Below are 11,927 nucleotides of genomic sequence, written 5' to 3'. Positions count from 1 at the left end.
GGAAATTAATGATGTGGCAGGCCCCTAGTTTTCAAGCGAGGGGGCGAGGCAGGGTGACCCCCCTCTCATTTTTGTTTAATATGGTTGTTGAATGCCTTATCAAAATAGTTTAAAAGGCTCAGAGCAATGTATTATTTGTTTGCTTGCCCCCTGATCTTATTGAACAAGATGTGGCTATATTACATCATGTTGACAACACTGTGTTGTGTCTTAGCCATGACCCTGCTTAAGCTCTGAATATGAAACTTCTGCTATACATTTTTGAACTTATGTCCGGCCTTAAAATTAACGTCATGAAAAGTAAGATTTTTATGGTTGGAGGCGATAATAAAATTGCTGCCTTTTATGCTGATATGTTTGGGTATCAACTAGCCTCACCTCCTTGCCCATGAAGTACTTGGGTGTTCCTGTTAGCTTTTGATTCTTAAAAACCATTGACCGGGACTTTGTTCTAGCTAACATGATTAAGCGGTTGGATGGTTGGATTGGTAATACGTACAGCTTCCTCCGGTGGGAGGTTGAATCTGATTAACTCTACTTTGTTTGGCATTCCATCGTATTACATGTTTTAGAGAAAAGGCATACGCCCGACTTTATAAATAAAGCCAAAAGGCAGGAAGGTAGCAACAACACCACAAAAAAGTACCAAGAACACCCAAGCCCCAACGACGGGCGAGACGACAGGGGAGAAAGTCAAGTACATGGCACCCTCGCCAGTACACGGCACGCAGGCCGGAATAGAAAGATCCAGCTAAAACTAAAGCATCCGGCCCAAAAGAAGCAATTAAGCATCCTGCTCTTGTCTGCATAACTGAGACGCCGTCGCCCGGATTTTGGAGCAGCATAGAGAGCGCCTCTTGGTCGTCGACCTTAGTCAATGATTTCCACTGCTGCAGGAAAGCACACGATTTAAATAAGCAGTCAGCCGGTTTAGCCGGAAACACGTGCTCGATAGTAAATTTGTTCCTAGTTGTCCATAGGGACCAGCATAAAGCACCCAAGCCCACCCAAAAGATGCGCCTGGATATGCCGGAAAGGTTGGATGCCAAGTTGCGCAACTCGGCAAAGGAGGCAGGGGCCCAAGAAACACGTAGCCAGTCCCGCACGCAACTCCAAATGAGCTTAGCCAGGTGACAGTGAAAAAAATATGTTCCATGTCTTCCACATCACCGCACAGGGCACAAAACTGGGAGCCCGGTCCATTTCTCTTACGAATTTGATCAGCCGAGGGCAACCGGCCTTGGAAAGCTTGCCACAAGAAATTTTAATCTCAGGGGGAATACGAGCCTTCCAAATTTGGGAGAAACGATTGATAGGCGTGCCACCAACAAGCTTAGAATAAAGAGATTTAACAGAAAAGCGTCCAGAGGCAGACAGCGGCCAAAGCACCGAATCCCTGACCGTCAAGAGCATAGGGAAGAGGGCAGTAAGACGTTGCCAATCTTCAAACTCTACAGGCGACAAGGAGCGGCGAAAGGCCAGGTTCCACCCCTGGGAAGCTAGCTTCGCAATAGAAATATTTGGATCAGAACAATAAGAGAAAAGGGTAGGGAAGGTCACCGAGAGAGGTGATTCTCCATACCACCAATCTAGCCAAAACCTAATCGAGGATCCGTCCCCAACAACAAACTTAACGAAAGATTGAAAAACAGGTCTAACTTTGACCAGAGACTTCCAAAACTGAGAACCACCACGCGGCAGAGCAAACATCAGGCTAGAGGACGGAAAATATTTAGCCTTAAGGATCGACAGCCAGAGGGGCTGATCCTCAGCGCTCATAATCTTCCACCACCATTTAATCATCAAGCACTGATTCATGATGGAAGTGCTAAGAATCCCTAACTCCCCAAGGTTTTTGGGCCTACACATCAATTTCCATTTAACAAAGTGATATTTGCGACGATTGTCCGTCGCATTCCAGTAAAACGCCCCACGGTGTTTATCAAAACCAGCATGAATCCCAGCCGACAAGAGATAAAAGCCCATCAGGGACATGGGGAGGGAGGAGAGGCAAGCATTAATTAGAGCCACTTTACCCGCATTCGTATTATATCTACCCCACCAGGGAAGGACCCTGTTGCCCACCTTTGTGACCACCGGGGCAAAATCTTTGGCATGAAGCACGTCCGGGGAAATAGGCAAACCCAAGTATTTGAACGGAAAGGAGCCCAGATTACAGTTGAGAAGGTGGGCCACTCGCACGGCTTCCGACTCGTCCACACCAGTAACAACCACTTCGCTTTTGGCGAAGTTAATCTTAAGCCCCGACATCGCCTCAAAGCATAATAAAATAAAATTTAGGTGGGTAAGGCAGGCCTCATTCAGCTCAACCATAATAATAGTGTCGTCCGCGTATTGGAGGTGGGTCAGACCATGGGAAATAAGATTAGAACTAACCGGAGTAATGCCCGCAAGTAGCAGCCCTGGAGAGCAGGCGAGATAAAGCATCCGCAATGAAATTGAATAAAATGGGAGAGGCAGGGTCGCCTTGCCGCAGGCCCCTACCATTGGCAAAGAATTTGCTAACCTGACCATTAACATTGATGGCAGTGTGGCCTCGCGAGACCAACTGCATAATTCTATCGACAAGGGGCCTCTCAAACCCTTTGGCCAATAAAACTCTACGTAAAAAAGGCCAACTCACCGAATCATAGGCCTTCTCAAAGTCTAGGAATCACCGCGTTCGACTTGCGAATCTTAAGGTCGTGAACGATTTCATGCAAGCAAAGAATCCCGTCCAGAATGAAACGACCCTTAATGAAAGCCGACTGAAAAGGGCCGATGGTACGGTGGGCAATGGGGGAGAGGCGAGTGGCTAACCCTTTGGCCGGAAACTTGGCGAAGTTATTAATAAGGGCAATCGGCCTAAATTGTGAGATCAAGTCCGCGCCCTTGACTTTAGGAATAAGGGTAATGACAGCGTAGTTAAGGCGAGAGATATCCACCGTACCCAACCAGAACCCTTGGATAATTTTACAAATGAGAACCTGCAACTGCGGCCAATATTTTTTAAAGAAGGGGATAGAAAAACCATCAGGGCCAGAAGCAGCATTCGGGTTAGCCGAGCTAATCACCTGCCAGATCTCTTCGTCAGATAAGGGGACCATCATGCCCAAATTTTCGCCCGGAGAAATTTTAGAACCCTCATCCCAGAATCCAGAGCAGAGGTCAAGCCCAGGATCCGGCTTAGAGCCGAGTAGATTGGAATAGAAGCTAACAATGTGATTCATGATGAGGGACTGGTCCGAAATTCTGACGCTGTCAATCAACAGAGTGTCAATGAAACATCTGCGGCGTCTGCCATTCGCGACCGCAAAGAAATATGCCGTCATAGCATCACCCTTCAAGGTCCAATTGAGGGCACCTCGTTGGCGCCAGTAAATTTCTGACTGTTGGTGAAGCAGCAACAAAGCGTCTTCCAGGGAGTACCGAGTAGCCCACTGAGAGGCGGAGAGCCCAGATGTGTCAGCAACTTGATCCAAATCCCGGATTTGAGATTCAAGGGAGTCTTTGTCTCTACGAAGCTCAGCCGCCCTATTCCGAGACCACCCCCTCAAGAATTTACGAAGCTCATAAGACAGCTTGTGCCAATCATCCATGGGACCAAAGGAGCGATGAGGAGAAGAAAGAAGATTGGAGATCTTAGAACCCATCATCTCACAAAAACCCTCAACAACAAGCCAAGAAGCATCAAACAGGAAACGGGAGGGAGAAACGAAGGAAAGGATACCCGCATCCAGGACCAGGGGAACATGGTCAGAGCCCACCGCAGGCCTGGCCTTAAGCAGCGCGCGGGGGAACAGCGAATCCCACCGATCAGACACAAACACCCTATCCAGCACCGACCGGACAGGTGAGGAATGATGGTTAGACCAAGTGAACCGCGCCCCCACCCTAGGGAGCTCACGAAGCGTGCAATTACTAATTAAATCATTAAAAGCATTGGCAAGAGGCCAAGAGAAATTAGGACTGTTCTTGTCAGCCGGAGAACGTAACAAATTGAAATCACTCCCAATTAAAAGAGGAATATTACAGGTTTCAATCTTAATCGAAAGTTCATCCAAGAAAAGAGGAGCAAGTGTGTGATCCGCGGGGCCGTATACCACCATAAATTCCCACAAAATGTTCAGCTGACAATGATGAACCACACAGCTAGCCCAAAAGATGCCATGATCAAAAGCAATGAAATCAAACACGTCCTGCTTGGACCCAATCAAGATACCCCCAGAATGACCCGAAGCAGGGAGAAAGTGCCAATCAAACCTATCCATCCCAGCTAGCGCAGAGAGTTCAGAAGGGGAAAAGGATTCCTTAAACGTTTCGACCAATCCTAAAATGTCAATATGTTCACCACAAACCAAGTCATGAATCTGGTCACGGCGCCCCCTAGCACCGAAACCCCGAATATTCCAGAAGAGAGCTTTCATTTGAAGGAAAGGTTTTTAATACGAAGACTCGATCTGCACGGGGCCACACAAGGCTTAGAGCGCTTGGAACGACCGGGCTTAACAAGGGCAGGGGGAGCAGACGACTGGCCACACCCATTTGTCGCCTCAATCCCCCCGGACTGGCCCTGAGCACCAGCAGGGCCAGCAACATTCGCGGCCTCCAAGGCCTTAGCAATAGCAGTCTGGGCTGCCTCATTGGCCCTAATGACAGAAAGAAGGTGAGAGGGAGAGCCCATCCCCGTTTTAGCAGCCACCCCAATATCAGACATGATATGCAACAAATGATCATCTGATAATGCAGGTAAAACAAGGCGAACAGGAGAGGCAGGGAGAGATGGTTGGGCAGACAAACCTGCAGGAGGGAGATCCCTGGCCGCGGCACGCCGTTCCGTCCGCACCGCCACCGAAACGCCAGAATCGCGCACGCGCCGGCCCTTCCGCGCCGTGGACGCCGGAGATCGCAGCACAGGGGAGCAGCGGACCGGCGACGCCGGCCCGGGGCCAGACCCCGAGGCAGAGCCCAGATCCTTGTCCAGACGACGAGCCAGACCCGCCGCCGAAAGCTTGGAGGTAGGAGAGGCCCGACTCTTAGCCGAGAATTTCCGGACCGACGACTTCTTCTTCTTCTTCTTAGTTGAGAGCTCGATGGAACGCAGGGGGGAAGCGGGAAGGTCCTCGATCCCAGATTAGGACGAAGACTGCGGGCGAGTAGGAACATTGGAGCATACACCAGAGAAGGGGGTCCCCTTACCAACAGCAGCGTCACGGGAAGCCAGGCCCTCCTTCTGAGGGTTAGGAGCAGGTGCATTATCCTTGAGCAGCTCACGTTCATCCGGATCCAACTTATCCCATTCAGACTGAGTAAAGCGCGGATCAGTACCTCCACTTGGGTTATGCCCCCCAGCCGAACCATCCCCATGCATGTCATCTTGGTCAGAAGGCTTGGAAGGAGGAGGCGGAGGTGGAACACGGGGTTTAACACCCTCCACCCGAACCCGAAGTCGCACACCCTCGGGAGATGGGAAAACACCAACGAAACCATGAACACAGACGGGGTCGATACACCAAACATTGAGACGAACCGGGCCAACCTTGCCCAGAGATTCCGAATCCACTTCCACAGGCTTGCCAATGAGCTTACCAAAAGCCATCATGAACTCCACAGATCGAAGCCCAACTGGCACGTTGTCAACTAGCACCCAAATCTTGCTGAGAGGGCCCACCACCTTCGCACCACAAGTAGCCGCTTTGACAGACACCACAAGCTGGTTCAGGGGGAGAGTAAAACTGGTGCACGAGGAGATCATCCTTAGACAATCCTTGGAGGGGAAAACCACTGCAAATTCATACTCTGAAAGCTGGCGCACCTGCCAGTCCCAGCCACCGTCGTCCCATATTTTCAAACCCTCCAGGAGGGTCTGCGGAGAGATCTTCTGACCACACACCGTGATGATGGCCGCGTTAGAGAGGGACGGCGCAGCCATCACCACAGGAACATCAGCATCCAAAGCGAAGAACGAGCATCCAGGTAAACCCAAGCCAAACTGTATGAAGGAGGGGCTCTTGGTACGGTTACGGCAGTCCACAGTAAGATGGCCATCGGAGCGACAAATGAGGCAGAAGGGTGGGTTAGTGCATCTAGATTGGAAGTGGTTCGGGCGGTGGCAGGCAAAGCAAGTCAGGGTCGGAGAAGGTCCCGAGGGAACAGGATGCTGGCGGGGAGGGGGAGGCGGAGGCGGCGGCAGGATGCCATCACCACGGACCACAGAAGAGGCACCCGGAGCAGAAGGAGGAGGACGCCGATCCCCAGCCTATGAAGAGGAAGAGCCAGGCCCGAAGCGTGGCCCCGAGTGAGAGGCAGCACCAGCCACAAACGAGCGAGGGGGTGGCCGAGGCGGAGGGACCGGACCCCTAGCCGGAGCGGGGCGCGGCGCCGACGAAGAGGAGCCACCACCCGCCGAAGCAGCAGCGGCCTCCCACAGATCCAGCCCCGACCCCGACGCACCACCAGATCCAGGGAGCGCCGTCCCAGATCTGGCCACGGAGCGCTCCGGCCCCGCCTCCCAATCCTCCCGCTCGCGCGATAGCTCGCGCTCCGCCCGCTCAGATTCGAGCTTCGACCGCAGCTCCGCCTCATAGGCCAGATCGACACCACTGCCCGGCGAAGCTTCACGGGCCCGCTTGCTACCCGAAAGGGCCTCGGAGGAGGAACCCCTATGTCCCTCAACTGCTATTGAGAAGCTTGATAAGCCCGGGAGAAGATTTTCCTGGCAGGAGGGTGTAAATAGAAGCAAGTATCATATGGTTGGTTGAGCGAAAACATGTAGAGCAAGAGATAAAGGTGGGTTTGGGATAAAACTCTATCTCAACCAGAGACAATTTGAGGAAAAAAATTGAACTGGGAATCATCTGTGTTCTTTCTGCAATAACATAGAAACTGCTGAGCACATGTTCTTCTCCTGTAGTGTTGATCTACTTGGGGTTGTACTGGTAGAATTCCCGGTACTTGAGGCATTGCGGGCTTGCGGCGGTGTGTTGGGGGATTTGGAATGTTGGCGACAGGGTTACCTTTGACATTTGACAAACACGTGATGAGATCACCTATATATAGGTGATCTTTACAATCTGTGCGTTTCTGTTGTATTGGACAGGGTGACTGAAAGAAGCTGACAGAGATGCTGATGCTTTCAGTGAAGGAGTGCAGACGCTGATGAGTGATGAATGAAGTTTGGGAAGCATAAAAATTGCTGGGCTGCTTCCTTTGTGCTGTGTAGATGTTGGGTTCGTTTTGGATGTTGGATGTTGGATGTTCAGTGTGCTGCTAGCCACCTGTATTGGCTGATTCTTGTTTGTTAGGCCAGAGTGTTACTGTCAGTGCCAACAGGTTTTTGCCCCGTAGCAGTCGGTTGGTCGGTTTCGATGTCGAATCAATTGCAGCGGGTTTCCTGTTGCTGCTCCAGCTCGAATCCCTCTTTCGGTCTTTCCCTCTTCCTTTTGTTGTATGAACAGCTATATTTCCGTTATTGCAAATTAATGGAAAGGGGGTAATGCCCGGTTGGGGAAAAAATGTGTCGCCAAAATAATGTCACAAACTTGCAGTAGCAACTGACCCGAGTCGATCTGGTTTATTCAGAGTGTCGTGCCATCACAAGGGAGGGAACACAACACCTGCAACTTCAGGATTCGGCTACTGGGCACAAGCCGAGGAAGCTGCATACATTCTATCTATCTAGATGCACAAGCCGAGGAAACATATATGCTGCATGAATGAGGATTATTATTCGATTTATCCAACCGTATTCATCGGTACATTACATACAAAAACATATATCTTTGCACAATCTCAGTATGCTGCCCTACCTAAAATCTCAATTGGCTACCCTGGCATGCTTCCTTGTCTGAGACCAAGGCCCAAGCTGATGATGCCGAATCTATCTATCTATATAGAACAAAAAGAACGGAAGAGATATGCTAGTCAGACCAATAGTGCATGTCTACCACGCGGGCTATCCAGCCTTCTCACTGTAAGAGCACCCTTACATCATTCAGGCACCAAGCCTCCTTCTCCAGCAGACATAACAAAACGACGAAACGAAACAGCACAAGCAAGAACTACCAAAAAGAACTCCACATTGTGCCCAGCCAACCAATAAAACTCTCTGAAATGACACTGAAGCTATCAACCTAACTTTGCTGAGTGAGATATCATCAAGTCTCTAGTCCCGGCTGCGCCACCACCCCCACCCTCAAGTCAGCTCTCAGATGCAGCACGCCATCGATGAAGAGGTTGTCGTTGGTAATGAACGTCGACCATGGAACCTCAAAAAGATCAGCGCATCCCAGCATCCAATCATCGCCTGTATGCTTGTCCTGGAACCTGGTAACGAATTTCCCCGACGATCTTGTCCTTGCAGCTAACTCAAAATCTACTGTCAAACATGTTGGGCCCTTTGGCATCTCAATCTTTTCTACACAGAGGCCAAAGCTGTATGCCTTACTCTGCTCATGCATTTGACAAAACGCTATGAGAAAGAAATCCTGTCCAGCAAGATGGAACAAGTGTGTCAAAATTTTCCCGGTTGGGAACAGTCGGGAGCACTCCTCGTGTGTTAGATCCAAGTAAACAATGGCCTGTGGGCAGGGCTGGTCGAATTCAACGACTTTGATTGGTTTAAGCCTGTAAGCTCGCTGTGGGACTTGCCAGCAGGTTCTTGTGTCTGCATCAGTAGTGCCTTGCTCATGTGCTGGGTAAGCTTTGTGCAAGAGAACATCGATGATAAGCTTCTTTGTTTGCTCACTGTCTACATCATCATCACTGCATGTCAGCACTTCATGAAGTTTACTCCAAGTCATATGACTGAAGCGCACCAGCGGAAGTAAACGAGAGCTCCATATCTTGTGCCTTTCCTCTGTTTCTGGGTATTGCTTGCACGCCCACTCAAGCAGAAAGCTATATACGGTATCTTCAGATCTTATCTGTAGGTCAGTACCAGAAAAGATGGCTTCAATCCCAACAAGAGGCATGTCCATCAATTCATCAGAGAAGCTGGAACAGACAAGTCATGCCATGAGTAACACTCCATGCATGATTTTGTGAAAAAAAATGTCTACACTTTTTTCTTTTTTGAGGAAGATGTCTAATGCTTTCTCGGAAAGTAAAAAAGGTAGCTCCATCAGATGGTGGTCACTCACTTGGCAAAAACCTTGTATTTGCTGGCAAGGAATTCCTTGGCAGCATCTGTCAGATGCCGAATTTCAGCAGCCACTGAAGTGGAGCATGGGTAATCTAGGTAGAGCAACGCAGACTCTCTGGTCATAGGCAAGTTTGTGAGTAACTGGTTACAATGCCTCATGCAAGCAAGAACCTCAAATTTATCAGCGGCCATCAAGATGTCGAGCAGAAGATTGGGCTCAGTTGTTGTCAACTTTCCAGTGTACATAAAGCTCAAAATCTCCATCATGACAGTTTCCTCCGTTCCTAGTAGAATGAAACAATCGAGGCATAAGGGTTTATGATAACGGAGCGCTCCGGCCCCGCCTCCCAATCCTCCCGCTCACACGGCAGCACGCGCTCCGCCCGCTCAGATTCGAGCTTGGAACGCAGCTCCGCCTCATAGGCCAGATCGACGCCATCGCCCGGCGAAGCTTCACGGGCCCGCTTGCTACCCGAAAGGCCTCGGAGGAGGAACCCCGAGACTTGTCCATGGCGGTCACCTCAGCGAAGGAGAGGAGTAGAGGGGGTGGGGAGGGAGCGGATCTGGAAAACTGGCGGATAGGGCGACGCACCCTGCCGATATCGGCGGCGGAAGCAGGAAACCCTAGGAAGGGGGGAAGCGCCGCGACGCACCCATAAATAGCCACAACAGGCCAGGCCACAGAGGGCCGAATGGGCCGGAACGGGACCGCAGGCCCGGGAAGGGGACGGACGCGGAGCAGTGGCCACAACCAGCTGCCCCGGGTGCTGCTTCGGCTGGCGGTGGTTCTGGGCTGGATCCGTGGGAGGCCGCTGCTGCTTCGGCTGGCGGTGGTTCCTCCTCGTCGGCGCCGCGCCCGCTCCGGCCAGGGGCCCGGTCCCTCCGCCCCGGCCCCCTCCTCGCTCGTTTGCGGCGGGCGCTGCCTCTCGCTCGGAGCCGCGCTTCGGGCCTGGCTCTTCCTCCTCGCAGGCCGGGGATCGGCGCCCCCCTCCCTCTGCTTCGGGTGCCCCTTCTGCGGTCCGTGGCGATGCCATCCTGCCGCCGCCGCCTCCCCCTCCTCGCCAGCACCCTGCTTCCTCGGGCCCTTCACCGACCCTGACTTGCTTTGCTTGCCACCGCCCGAACCACTTCCAATCTAGATGCACTAACCCACCCTTCTGCCTCATCTGTCGCTCTGATGGCCATCTTACTGTCGACTGCCGTAACCGTACCAAGAACCCCTCTTTCATTCAGTTTGGCTTGGGTATTCCCGGATGTTCTTTCTTCGCTCTGGATGCTGATGTTCCTGTGGTGATGGCTGCGCCGTCCCTCTCTAACGCGGCCATCATCACGGTGTGCGGTCAGCTGATCTCTCCGCAGACCCTCCTGGATGGTTTGAAAATATGGGACGATGGTGGCTGGGATTGGCAGGTGCGCCAGCTTTCAGAGTATGAATCCGCAGTGGTTTTCCCCTCCAAGGACTGTCTATGGATGATCTCCTCGTGCACCAGTTTTACCCTCCCCCTCAACCAGCTTGTGGTATCTGTCAAAGCGGCTACTTGTGGTGCCAAGGCGGTGGGCCCTCTTAGCAAGATCTGGGTGCTAGTTGACGACGTGCCAGTTGGGCTTCGATCTATGGAGTTCATGATGGCGTTTGGTAAGCTCATTGGAAAGCCTGTGGAAGTGGATTCGGAATCCCTGGGCAAGGTTGGCCCGGTTCGTCTCAATGTTTGGTGCATCGACCCCGTCTGCGTTCATGGTTCCGTGGATGTCTTCCCTTCTCCTGAGGGTGTGTGACTTCGGGTTCGGGTGGAGGGTGCTGAACCCCGTGCTCCACCTCCACCTCCGCCTCCTCCTTCCAAGCCTTCGGACCAAGATGACACGCAGGGGGATGGTTCGGCTGGGGGGCATAACCCAAGTGGAGGTACTGATCCGCGTTTTACACAATCTGAATGGGATAAGTTGGACCCGGATGAACGCAAGCTGCTCAAGGATAATGCCCCTGCTCCTAATCCTCAGAAGGAGGACTTGGCTTCTCGTGACGCTGGTGTTGGTAAGGGGACCCCCTTCTCTGGTGTTTGCTCCAATGTGCCTACTCGCCCGCAGTCTCCTTCCTTCTCTGGGATCGAGGATCTTCCCGCTTCCCCCTTGCGCTCACCAAGCCCTCAACTAAGAAGAAGAAGAAGTCTTCGGTCTGGGAATTCTCGGCTAAGAGTCGGGCCTCCTCCACTTCCAAGCTTTCGGCGGCGGGTCTGGCTCGTCGTCTGGACAAGGATCTAGGTTCCGCCTCGGGGTCTGGCCCTGGGCCGGCGTCGCCGATCCGGTGCTCCCCTGTGCTGCATTCTCCGGCGTCCACGGCGCGGAAGGGCCGGCGTGCGCGACTCTGGCGTTTCGGTGGCGGTGCGGGCGGAACGGCGTGCCGCGGCCAGGGATCTCCCTCCTTCAGGTTCGTCTGCCCAACCATCTCTTCCTGCCTCTCCTGTTCGCCTTGTTTTACCAGCTCTGTCAGATGATCATTTGTTGCATATCATGTCTGATATTGGGCTGGCTACTATACCGGGGATGGGCTCCCCCTCTCACCTTCTTTCTGTCATTAGGGCCAATGAGGCAGCCCAGGCTGCCATTGGTAAGGCAGTTGAGGCCGCGAAAGGTGCTGGTCCTGCTGGTGCTTAGGGCCAAGCCGGGGGGTTGGAGGCGACAAATGGTTGTGGCCAGTCGTCTGGCCCCCCGGACCTTGATAAGGTTGGGCGTCCCAAGCGATCTAAGCCTTGTGGGGCTCCGTGCAAATCGAGTCTCCGTATTAAAA

The 11,927-nt window shown here is 52.4% G+C and overlaps 1 protein-coding gene across 1 annotated transcript; it reads right to left on the bottom strand.

Annotated features, from left to right (window-relative positions):
* Window positions 1–8,156: 8,156 nt before the first annotated feature.
* LOC141022653 (BTB/POZ domain-containing protein POB1-like) lies at window positions 8,157–9,406 on the bottom strand. The gene is made up of 2 exons (XM_073498915.1): window positions 9,141–9,406; window positions 8,157–8,994 (listed from the first exon to the last, which is right to left on the bottom strand). Exons 1-2 carry the CDS (start codon window positions 9,404–9,406, stop codon window positions 8,157–8,159), a joined length of 1,104 nt encoding a protein of 367 aa, XP_073355016.1.
* Window positions 9,407–11,927: the final 2,521 nt, after the last annotated feature.

This window comes from Aegilops tauschii, chromosome 5 (genome assembly GCF_002575655.3).
Source record: "Aegilops tauschii subsp. strangulata cultivar AL8/78 chromosome 5, Aet v6.0, whole genome shotgun sequence".
NCBI classification, from domain to species: domain Eukaryota; kingdom Viridiplantae; phylum Streptophyta; class Magnoliopsida; order Poales; family Poaceae; genus Aegilops; species Aegilops tauschii.
Note: the sequence above shows the minus strand (reverse complement) of the source record. Positions and strands in the feature narration are given on the sequence as shown.